Below are 12,540 nucleotides of genomic sequence, written 5' to 3'. Positions count from 1 at the left end.
TTCCCTTAAATGTGAAAGATATATTAATTACATTCAGTGTGGCGACTGCATATAGATGATGTTCAGTAACAAACAAAATACACAACACAAAAACGTTGATCATCTTGTTCCACAAATGAAGTTGATTCTTCAGTTTGAAATCCATTCTTTGTTTATCAGGAAGCTTGGAAGGAGAATTAGACAACAAGTTATTTTGGCCTTGTTAGATGCTTGCAGGAGAAAAATCCTCACAAAGGTACTTCATCTAAATTAAACACAAAATGTCACTTTCCACAGCCGCATTGATCTGAAACAGTACCAAGAGCTATTCCCTGAGCAGGTTGCTCTCAAAGACATCGATATCGATGCACGCTAAAGGTCTCTAACCACTGGACGTCAGGCATAGCGTCACCGGCCGCCGCGTCCAGTTTCCTGTTGGTTTGAGGGACGAGGAGACGCTCCCCGTGAGGGGGACACGGTCAAAAGAGAACCGCAGCGCCGTCTGTCTCCTCCAATGGTTACTGGGGTGTGAGAGGCGTCCACATGAATAATTCATCCAGGGTTTTGTATTCCGTTAATAAAAAAGGATTCCGCCTGTGTTTGGCCCAAACTATGTTTTCACTTATTCATGCACATGTATATGTGGTGCATTTTTAACGGTGTTTACTTATTTATTTGTCCATTTGCCTTTGCAGTCGGCCTCAATCGGTGGGGGGTTTCCCAGCAAAGCCCGGCGGGCCGGTGTGGGACACGATCGCTCTTCAGCGCGTCGCCTGGTCCCGCGGCCGCTTTGTCTTAGCGCGTCTCCCTAATCCCCCGACGTGTAACAAGTCGCGCGGCGGCCGCCTGATGTTTTGGCGAGTGACCCAGGGAACGGGAGCAATGTCGTCTCTGTGGACGACATTCAAGGGCCCCCCATGATTCCCACAGGGAGCTGGCCGGCGTGCGTCCGTGCGCGTCCACCCGGCGGACCGCCCCGACGTGGGGATCAAGATGTGCGATGTACATGAGCGGCTGTCAGCGATCCTGATTCAGCTGTCTGGCCTCAGCGGCGGAAACAAAATCTGACTCACCGGGTTATTGATTTTTGGAAATGTCACATCGGGTCTTGTTGAATAACTACGGGCCTGCCAGACACAAATAAATATTGGACGGGGCTCGGCTTTCGTTAACGAGGGGAAACACGTCCGCGTTTTGTGACCCAGTTCAGTTTTAATTGAATGATGCTAACGCACGCTATCGATTTAGACTTTGTTTTTATTTGAGGCGAATCTCCAGGCGCCCCGTGCTCTTCTCATCCCATCTGCCAGTGTCTCTGCGCCACGCGTTCGAAACAGAGAAGAAAGTTTAACCTCACGTTGCTAAACAACTGCCCGAGGAGGACAGATGTGGGGTGTTTTGATCCCGCAGGTCGTCTCCTCCTGTCCAAACACACGCACCGTAGATGATTGCGTTAACGTGACACAACAACAACCGTGATCCTCGTCTTTCACACGTTTATTTATTCCCACCCGTTTTCCTTCACTGTTATTTTTCTTTTTCTTTCTTCATCTTCGCTCAGTCTCAGCTAAAGATCGTAGCTCGATGTACCGCAGTGACTCGAGCGTTTATTTTTACCCTCTGATGACTCCACAACCATTTCTTCTCCTCCTGCCCGCCTTCTTTCCTCCTCCTTCGTGCCCGTCACTTCTTCACCTCGCAGCTGCAACGGTGCGAAAGCTAAATGCGAAGCGCTACCAGATGTCCAGAGTCCTGTCCGGAGGAGTGGGATTGCTCACACCAATCGGGACGGATGTGGGATCGAAGTATGTTTTTTTTTTTTTTTTTTAAAAGCTGTCAGAGTGGGAGGACACTTTAACACGTCCCAATAGGGCCGCGCTGTTCTGAACCGACAGGAAACACGATGGAAGCAGCTGAAGCATTTTCAGCTTCGCTGCGTGGCGTTGTGCCCGTCTGCAAACGCGTCCACCGAGGTTCTTTGAGGAACACCGAACCAGTAGTGAGGGAAAGTTGGGCATGAACTCGTCCTCTTAGCAGGACAGACGCTCCTCCCTGGACTCGTTGGACTGAGAAGCATTCATTCAGCTTCATGAAGAAGAAAAAACGACAAATATTTAACTACATGTTCAGCTTCGATTTAGCAGATCGTTCAGTTGGCCGCTGAATTAAGAATTGAAAACGCTTTAAAGATGCATGCGAGATGTTTTTTCGGTCGCCGTCGATGGCAATCGAGTGAATAAGGTCCCGTTCAGTGGGAGGCCACCCAGCTAATTAGGGCGCAGATCACACGGATTCGCTCGATGGGAAAATATTACTGTGCAAACTAACATTATGTAATTCGTCCATTCGGCCTGTGAACCAAAATGTGATACGATGCCTAAATGTGTGAGCCATAACACAGGCTGGAGGACATTTATGTTATTTGGACTTGAGTTTTACAAACCGAGGGCTCGTTACATCACACTGTGCCGCTGTAAAGTGACTCCTCTGTAGCCCAAAGGCTGCAGCACCCGAGCCCAAATAGCTAAGCAGACGTCTGGCTGGCGCCCAGTAAACAAACTCCATTAATGTCCAACGACATCGGGAGTCTTGTGACTCTGCAGTTATAATTATAGCAGGTCTTTTTTTTGTGTGTTCTGGGTTCCCGCGGTGTTTTTATTCATAGATATCTGCTGCGTCGTATCGATAAGAGGAGGATGGAGAAGAGATACGGGTCGGAACCTCTATGGGGATCAGGGATTCTCCCTTTGATCCACCAGCTCATTAATGAACCATAAACAGCATCAAGAACAAGAACAACAATTACCAGGCAGCGACTCAGAGTCTCTCTGAATCTCCTCGAAGAAGAAGAAGAGACAGTGAATAGACGGGAGGATATGATCAGAAATGCCTGTTGTGTTTGAGACGTAATGCAAGTGAACGTGTCCCTTTCAAAAGACAAAACGCTGCATAATGCATGCGATTCTTCTCGGAATAATAAAGGTGAGTCTCCTTTTAAAGCCGTGCTCTGTGCACAAAATCTGTTCATGAGCTCACTAAATTGTCCTTTATTTAAATGATTGCAGGTGTGTACGCACGTAGCCATGTTCACAACGGTAACACCAGAAAGAAGCGTAATGCAATGGCGTTTTTTAACTTAAAATTTGTGGCGATTTAATTGTGCGTATGAATTATTAAAGACCCACAGTGCAGTAAAGTCATCTCACCACTATTAAAACGTAAGGTCCCTCTGCCTTGTAGCTTGGAGGATTTGCATGTATGTTTAAGCTACTCTGAAGTCATGCATGTGGAGTGCAGCTCATATTTCCGCTTGCAGTGAGATTAGACCCAAATAAAAGGCCTTTTCTGGCCCACGGCTCTTAATTCTGTCACCTGCAATGGCAACTTTTGCAAGTCGTTTTTGTCGTCTGTGGCTAATCAAGCGCACTCGTTTGTCTACATCTATACTGCAAACATGGAGGCTAAAGCTGTGAGCATTAAACAAACTATATGGTTCGTGCATTGATGGCAGCACGCTCGCCGTGGACGTGCTACTTCAGGTTAGCCTGGGATGCTACAACGTCACAGCAGAGAAACACACGGCATGCTTGCTCTCTGGCTGTGGCAAAGCAAAGTGGATCATTATACTCGCAAAGCTCTGTCGGTGTATATTTAAATGCAGGCCCTCGATAGTGGAAGTGACTGCTTCAGGAAAGCAAACCTAATCTCAATACGTCTGAATTCTTGTGTCACCCGCACCGGGAGAGCATGCTTGGAGAGGAGGCTCCAGCTCGCTCACTGTTCATCCGGTTGTGATGAAAACACCGGCGAATTAAAGCTGACAGACTGTACTTTAACATTGTCATCGCCGCGCCGCTTCAAAGTCAAAACACTGCACAACCCCAAAATGTGTGATCCGAGTGCACATGGAGTTCGCTGTGTGATTCGGGAGTAGCCAAGAGTCTGTACCACAAGCCACATTTTGCCTTTTTTTTTCTTCACATAACCCATTTTTGTCTTCTCCACTGGTCCATCTGGCCGCTCTTGTGCGCTCACACTTAACTCATCTTTCTTTGTATCGTTCTTGTTCTCCACCTCAGTTCATAGTGGAGAGCACAGCTTGTGATGTCTATATTGGTCCTTTCTCACCCTCTTTTTCCTCCTCTTTCTTTGCCCCGTCTCTCAGCCTCGTCTCTTATTGGAGCAGCTGTGCTGAAGTGAGTCAGAAACCCAGATAGAGACACGAGCTGCATTTACATTTACAACCCAGTTTCGTCCGTTTTCTGGTTGAGGTCTCACTCGGTTTAAGAGGTTGTTGATGTTTAAATGAACCAGGTCTCCCTTCTGCCCTGAAAACAAACCGGAAAGAGGATCGTTTCCTATGCAACATCACAGCGCACAATAAGCTATTCTGCAGATGTGAACTTGTAATTCTTTAGATAAATGCTTGATGTTCAGTAGGAAGTATTACATGAAATATCTTCAAATATAATATTGATACAGGAACTAGATTAGTATTTAGAGAAGCATGTGAGAACAGAGTCATGGAATGATTTATTCATATATAAAAGAGTAATGAGAAAGACATCAAAATAATGATTTAATGATTGTTTGAAAGAGTATTTCTTTTTAATCTCACCACGAGCAGTAGACAGAGAGAATCGATTGACGTGCTTATCGTAAACACTGATGCGCCGTAGTAGATTAACAATATAAACGCATGCAGGATGCACAATGTGCAGCCAGGGCTTTCTGCGCCTTTTTTAATCAGCTCGGCTCTGACGGAGATGGATGAAGGAGGGCGTTGGGTTTTCTGAGGGTGTGAAATTGGGTGTTTATGTGAGCGAGCGTGCGGTCGGCGTCGCCCTGGTAGCAGTTAGCTGTGATGACTCCAGCAGGGCCGAGCGGTTGCATCACACCAACCCGACCTGCGCGACCGATTGTCTCCCACGGCTCTGCTGTGCCCCCCCCCCACCGTTTCTCAGTCACATCATAACATGAACATTTAACATTTAAACTCAGCAGTGTAGCTGTGTTGTTATTTTTGCGTCCTGCGAGTTGTTGGATTGGTCCCGAAGGGACTGTTTAGTCTACCTGCTGCAACCAATGGAAACTGGGCCTGGTATTTCCTCTTTAAGATGCATGATTTTAAATGATGACAATTTCTTCTTTGAAGGGAACAACCGGCGTAGACGTTGGCGTTTACTGTGGGCTGTACGAATGTCGTACATCTGTCATTAATAACCACGGCGGGGGCGGATCACCGCATTAGATCTCCTTTCACCGTAGTTATTTTCACAGAAAGTGATATTTGTTCCATTGAAAACGTAATTTGCAAAGAGACCCTGAGGCCATTAAAAAAACATTGTCAAGTTTTAAGTTTTTAATTAAAAATATATACCAATGGGAAGTATAGGTTTCCTTGCACAATCCTTTTTGATCTCGTACCCAATCTTTGCTCTAGATCCAATGAAAATGTAGGTCACCGTTAAGTTGATTGCAGCAAAATAACCAATTCATCTGAGGCTAAATAAAGGTTCCCGGTACTTTGGTGGCACGTCTCTACGTTTCTTGTCACCTTACCGCAGCTTAAAGCAGGCAGCCTCGTGCATGCGTGTGCCTGCATGCATCTGAAATGACGAACACACTTATCAAATCATTGTCCCGTAGCACTAGTAATGACATTTTACAATATACTTACTACGGTATATTCAGAGAAGTTGCCATGGTAACCCATGACAAGAACATGGTACTTCCTTCCCATTTTAACTTTAAGATGCTGCTGCCTTGTTGAGCTGTCAGCTTGATTGTGATGTTTCCTTGTCCTTTTTTTTTTTTTTTTCTTCTGGTTGTCGCGAAAAGCGTTCCAACCTGAAACTCCACTGGCTTGGAGGATGTTGTGAGCCGGTCCGTCACCTTCAAAAGAAACACCTTTTTGCTCAGGCTGCGAGTGTGTCAGTGACACATCCTACGATCGCTCTGCATGCAACAAATTCCACCTCCTTAGCCGCTGCTTTCATTCGTCTCGCTGTTTCCGGTCTTTGCCGTTTGCGTCGTTCTGTGCGGTTCAACTAAACTCTGAACCTGACCGATTCAGCTGAAGTCTCTGGAGCTGCCGTGGTCCGCAGCCCTTTGCGTGTATGCTTTGTCATGTCCGTGCGCCTATTAGCCCGCGTCCTGCAGACAGTTATCGGATGACGCGGGGCCGAAAAGCCAGCCGATACCGTCGCATGTTGAGGTGCAGGCACGACCCCCCCCCCGTTAAGAAGGTGAACTTGATTAAACGCATCGGCCACGCTGGCGCGCACACAGCCACTGGTTGGTGTGTAGAATTAGCACGCACGCACTCCCTCTACACTACTGTACTTTCAGGCGCGCACACACACACACACACACACACACACTCGTATGACTCTTTATGACTGATTAACGCTCCCTCCCTGAGAATTAATTGGGTTTCTTCACGCTTCAAATTCATTTTGTATTCTATAATGTCCTATTTAAGAGTTGTGGGGGCCAAATCGTAAGAGGTGATGAATGACGTTGGGCGTTTCGGAGGGGGGGGGGGGGGGGGGATGACAGGATGCGACACGTGCCTGTTAGACCACAAACACACACTCCACTGTGTGCGACAGCAAACGCGACGGCAAGATATTTATCTATTAGGTTTTTATGTGCTTATATTACCGTCCGCTGTGTTTTATCGCTGCGCGGCCTTGAGTGATCCTGTTGTTAAGACTCAGCAGTTTGATCAAATATGACTCCCGTGGTCTCAGTTTGCATCACTCACGAGGTTGATGCTCACTCCTCAAAGTGAAATACCTCCGTTGTTTTGCAGCATTGTGTGAGATGCGTGCAGACCTCTTTTTCTTTTTTCAAAAAGTTTAGCTCTAATTCGCTGAAGGGGATTGAAGTCCTTTCAAAAAGTTCTCGACTTGAAACTAATTTAGTTAATGCTTTGGTGGAATCACAGCCTTTTGAGCTCAGGTTGTGTTTACCTGCCTGAGGATACACACATCATTATTCACCTAATAACGTCTGAACTGCAGTTAATTCAGAGAGACAAAGACAGAGCGAGCGGCATGAAGCACTTTCTCTCTCAGCTTTGCTGCACAGCATTGTCTTGTGAGTTCAATGTAATTGCGTTTTTTGTCTCATGTTTTTAATATTCTTAATATTCCTATTATAATCTAATTAATCTGTCTATAGGACGGCACATTAGGACCACCGCAGGTCAAAGTATATACTTGCACGTAATATTCCAAGAATATATTATAAATTGTTGCAAATTAACTGGAACAAAAGAAATCATTTTGCTACCATAAAGTCAGCAATTTACGAGAAAGAAGGCCGCTCTAATGACAAGTGTTCTTTGTTCAACGCACCACCAGCCTTTAACGCTGCAGCAATGTGTGCTTTTGGCTTTGCCCTCTGGCCCAGTGGGCCGAGCTCTCAGAATGTAGTTTCCACAGGGAGACATATTTGTTATTATTTGGCCAAGAGGCAGTCTGCTCCAGAGGCGGGGACAACACATGTTCTGGAGCCTCGCTCTCCGTATTTTAGAAAATGAGGTTGTCATGGCAACTGGAGGCTTGAAACTATTTCAATAACGCCGGCAAAGACTGAATCCACCGAATTGTTTAAAAGCAATTTGAAACATTGATCAAATGTGTTCTCGTGAAACCTCACAGCAGCTGGCTCAGACCGTGCTTTGGAATAACTGGGGGGGCGAAGGCTCCACGCGCGGAGCGTCTGTCTTACACAACATCAATATGCCAGCGTATTAAGTCTTGTGAATTTACCTGTTCGCTTGTGCACTTTATTTTTTATCTTATATTCCTCTAGTTTATATTCTATATTATACTGTACATCTAAATTGTAAATTGAACAAAGCTTACTATTTATTTGTGTACATGTGAATGTGTGCGTGTGAAACCTTTTAAATTGTCCCAAGATTTTGGGTGTAAAACTGAAAGCCACTTTGCCACAACGCCGTTTAGTTTATCATGATCACCATGGCTGTTGCTGTTGCACCAGGAGCCTCTGCGGCGGCGGGTGGGCTCCTAAATGGGCCCCTGAATAGGATGGCGAAGCGGTGGGGGGCCGGCGGTGGGGGCCGGCGCGCCTCGGCTCACCTGTCAGCCGGAGACGGCGCTCTGCCCAAACGGATGTGACAGCAGGTGTCCTCCATACAGCACAGCTGTCAGTCACCTGACCGAGACCTGTCCACACTGTCTGGCATGGTTAGGTAGAGAGGCCGCGCACACACACACACACACACACTCATATTTCCACATACACACGGATGTGAATAACACAACGTCAAGGTTAGTTTGAGCTGATGAGAATTGATCAGGAGTCCGACTGCTTACAATATGACCTCCCCCCCCCCCCCCCCCCCCTTACCTCTCTGTCAGGTTTTTGACCGTTTCCCAGAATCTGCCCCTCCGCCAGCATACATTACGGTACATCATTACATCACCGGGAGTGGTTCAGTCCAAAATTGTATATTTGGATGGTTCAAGCTATATATATATATATATTCCTGTTGCCCATTTTTACTTTATATATATATATATATATATATATATATATATAAATATAATATGTATGTATGTATATGTATAACGTTCTACAGCATGATTAATTTAAGTGCCTTGGTGTGTATTTTGTGCCCGTGTGTTTGTGCTGCAGGTGGCCGAGATGCACGGTGAGTTGATTGAGTTTAATGAGCGCCTGTACCGCTCCCTCATGGCCAAAGACCACCTCATTGTCCAGATGAGACAGGAACTCATTGACCTGAGAGGCCCGGTGAGTCACTGCACGCACACACACACACACACTCTGCGATGCCTCCCCCCGTGCGTCCACTCTCCTCCCTGTGATTTTGTTTGATTTTCATCTCCCGGTTTGTTTTTTCCGTGTTGCTCTTCTCACTTTTCTCTGCGGTCAATGACTGCCAATAACAATCAACTGCATTTTCACTGGACATCCGTGGGATGTTTGTGTTACTTCTGCCCTCGAGAAGAACTGTCTATCAAACCGTTCACACCTTTCTACCTCTTATGTTGGATGCTCTGTAGGAGTGACTTGTTAGAAGTTACTTACTTTCAAAGTGGTCCTGACCTCTACAATAACAACAAGCACAGATTGGACGCCGGCATCAGGCCGTGGCCAGGAGAGCTTTAGCAATGTGGACACACACACGGCTAACTATTCTAGCTGTTTATTCATGACTTTTATAAAACAGGTTCAGCTTATACAAATTAGTTAGCTCCTCTATGATCCCGTTTTTATCCCCATATAACTGCAGAAGTACCGCGAGGGTCTAAAGAACCTCTTATGGAATCTATTACGTATCAGACGCCTGCGTGTTTATTGCGGTGTGGGTTCTCTCCCCCCCCCCCCCACTTCTCATCAAGCTGCCCCTCTTTTCTTTTCCAGGTTCCAGGTGATTTAAGCCAGACGTCAGAGGACCCCAGCCTGTCAGATTTTGAGACGTAAGAATATTTCTCTGCTCCATTACTCGCTCGCCCTCACTTTGTCCTCCTCCGACCTTCCCTCTTTTCATTCCTTACGTTTTTTTCACCCTCGCAGTTCATCTTGTTTTGTGTCTTACAAACAACGCTTCATCCATCTGCAATATAAGTTATTCTTCCTCGCGTTTACCTGAGAACAAATATTGAGCCCTGCTTGATTTTATATACGCATTCGTTTCTTTTACTCTCCGATCAGAATGATATTTTGAGCGAGCTGTAATCTGCTGCAGCTGTCCAAGCATAAGACGAACACCGAGCACAGAGACAAACCTTTTTGCCGTCTCAGTGATAATGATGCTTAAGACGATCATGACGGCGGCAGTAAGGACTGTTTGTGTGTGTCTCTCAGGGCTCATCGCGCTCTCATCAACGTGTGGATCCCCTCCGTGTTCCTGCAGGGCAGAGCTTCCAACGCCTACCACGTCTACCAGGTACACCCCATGTCTCGCCTCTTCCTTCTCTTTCCAAGCGCAGCATCACATGAGGGCACGTGGCTTCTGCTCGCTGTTGGTTTATGTAGGAAACAACTTCACCGGACATGGAACCCCTTGAAAACAAAGACATTGAAGCAACGAAATGCTTTTATCTATCAATTAGTTTGAGTTCAACCAAACAAACCAAGGAGGGATGAAGTGACAGGTTCATAAAGCCAATGAGGGAACAAATGAGCAAGCATGGAGATAATTAAGCCTTAAAGTTTGCATTAATAGCCCATCGCGAGTGTTGATTAGCATCATTGCGCTCGGTTGTCAAGAAGTCCAACGGGACACTTCACTGGACATACAAGGGACTTTTTGCCTGATTCCTCCTTCGATTAATCGCTAAAACCGTAACCAATCTCACTCCTCACACCACAACTATTCCAACAAAGGCCAAGACTACCAACCAATCGGAGGCAGAGTAGGACACGTGATCCCAAAGTTTGATTTTGTATCAAGCGATCGGCTTGTCAGTCAGATTGGTTGTGATAACAACGAACGAAACACACTGTGTTATTGATTGGTACCTCAACAAAACTTTTTTTTACATCCAATCCACAAATATTGATTCCACTTCCCGCTACGGTCTTTTCCCCTCTGTTATCAACTCTCATCACCACTTGATGTATTCACAGTGATTATAGCCGAGCTCCAGTTGCACCGAGCGCTTATCTCACTCCGGTGTGTTGGGAACTGAACTCAAGAGCAGCCTTAACAAATCAAACTGCCGCTTCTAGTTTTATCGAGCAGAGTGGAGACCGGCGGCTCGCTCCCTCGGTGACTGTTTTTACTGTTTCTGTCACATTAACAAGGTCTTATTCTCCGGCTCCCTCGCCGCAGCCGTCCACCAGTCCCCCCCTGTGAGACACGAACACACACATTCGGTCGCATTGGTTTGTTTGTGAGACGCACACACACACACACACACACTCCACACACAGGGAGACTGTGTGTGCTGAAGTACTAATGTAACATTAACTGAGTGGAATACACAAAGGCACAAGGAAACACACACATACAAGCCCACACATACCTGCTCAGAGGTACTTTGACACAAATGCAGGTTAGACATTTTCACACACACACACACACACAGTTAAACGCTGCAGCACTTGACCGAACAAAGCGCACACACACAGCCAGGACGGACGGCTGTCACGTTACTCAGGGGAAACCATACAGGTGACCCGACACCGTGGAGGTAAATCCACCACTCCGGCCTCCAGCTGAGCGTCGCCCGGCGCCTTTTTGTGTGGAATTATCTCCGTCACTCGGACAGGACGGGGCCGCAACAATGACAAATGAGGCGCATTGTTTTCCTCCCCGTCGCTCCTGTCGTTTCGTTCAAGCGCTCACGCTGATGAATATATCTGCGCATTTCTCAACACGTGTGATGAAAGCAATTTGAAATAGTTCTGCTGTCGGCGGTGGTGAAATGCTTGTGCGGAAGGCAGCTCACGTCGTGATATTACGCCACTGGGTTTGGACTTGTTCCCTGCAATTTCAGGAGTTCATTCATGCAGTGGGAGGAAATGCATTGTAATGGCGCTGTCATGGAAGCACAGTTTTAGATTATTCATTGCAGAGTGATGTGGCCTCTTGTGTATTACCTTTTGAGTAATAGAGCTAGGCATCTGATTTCCTTCAAAACAAACTCCTGTCGAGATGCAAAAAAGCTTTGCCTGCTGTGTGATGAATATTTTGAATATGTTCCATGAGTTGTGCCTCTTTTTCCTGACTCAAATAAAGATGGAAGCCAGAAATTGGATGTCTTGAGGTGAACAAAACATGAATAAAATGATATATATATATATATATATATATATATATATATATATATATATATATATTCTATATTCTATATATGCTATATTCTATTAAAACTGGAATAAAAATTCTGGTTCTAACTTGTTCTGTGATTAATAGTATGCTTTTGTACGTCAAGCTGATGTTGGCTCCATCTCCAATACGGCGATAAAGAAAATGAAATAAAATAAAAACACCAATATCTCCATGAGGGTTGATAAACAATGTTTTGCCGGAGGAAATCCGCTATGATAACGGTTTGGTTCGCGGTAGGAACATATGGAGTGAGCTTATATCTACCCCGCTTTGGGCATTAATCAGTGTCCACCTGCAGTCTCTCATTCTTGGACTGCCTCCAACATCAAATCTGAATATTTCCCATGTGTTTCACCGATTTAGCCTAATTTCTCGCTCTCAATAGCGGCCTGTGAGACACGCCGTGCAGCCCTGGAGCTGGTATAAAACGCAGCCCATCTGGTGTATTGGATACTTCACTTCCCAGGGCTATATTCGTCTAATCGCTCCCTATGGAAGCGGCTTTTGTTCTTTGACAGGCTAATGGATGGCCAAGGTCACCGCCGACATTGTTGTTGAGGTGAGGTTGTTATGGTGATTGAACCCAGAGCCACCAGTCTTAAAGACCGCTGTTAAAGCGCATCCTGCGGAGAAGTGAGGGCCCTCTTTAAAGCCTACAAATGTGTTCATAGACATTTTGTCATTCATGCACGTGCACAAACACACACACACACACTTGCATA

General features: G+C 46.0%; 1 protein-coding gene across 2 annotated transcripts in view; it reads left to right on the top strand.

The window, feature by feature from the left end:
- Positions 1-12,540, top strand: part of snx29 (sorting nexin 29) — an 83,726-nt gene that overhangs the window by 42,746 nt on the left and 28,440 nt on the right. For both annotated transcript variants that reach the window (XM_040176634.2, XM_078102875.1), the window contains exons 16-18: positions 8,653-8,769; positions 9,403-9,458; positions 9,847-9,928. In XM_040176634.2, the coding sequence (XP_040032568.2) occupies positions 8,653-8,769; positions 9,403-9,458; positions 9,847-9,928 (255 nt within the window). The remainder of the gene's footprint in view (positions 1-8,652; positions 8,770-9,402; positions 9,459-9,846; positions 9,929-12,540) is intronic.

Source organism: Gasterosteus aculeatus, chromosome 5, assembly GCF_964276395.1.
Source record: "Gasterosteus aculeatus chromosome 5, fGasAcu3.hap1.1, whole genome shotgun sequence".
NCBI lineage: Eukaryota > Metazoa > Chordata > Actinopteri > Perciformes > Gasterosteidae > Gasterosteus > Gasterosteus aculeatus.
Note: the sequence above shows the minus strand (reverse complement) of the source record. Positions and strands in the feature narration are given on the sequence as shown.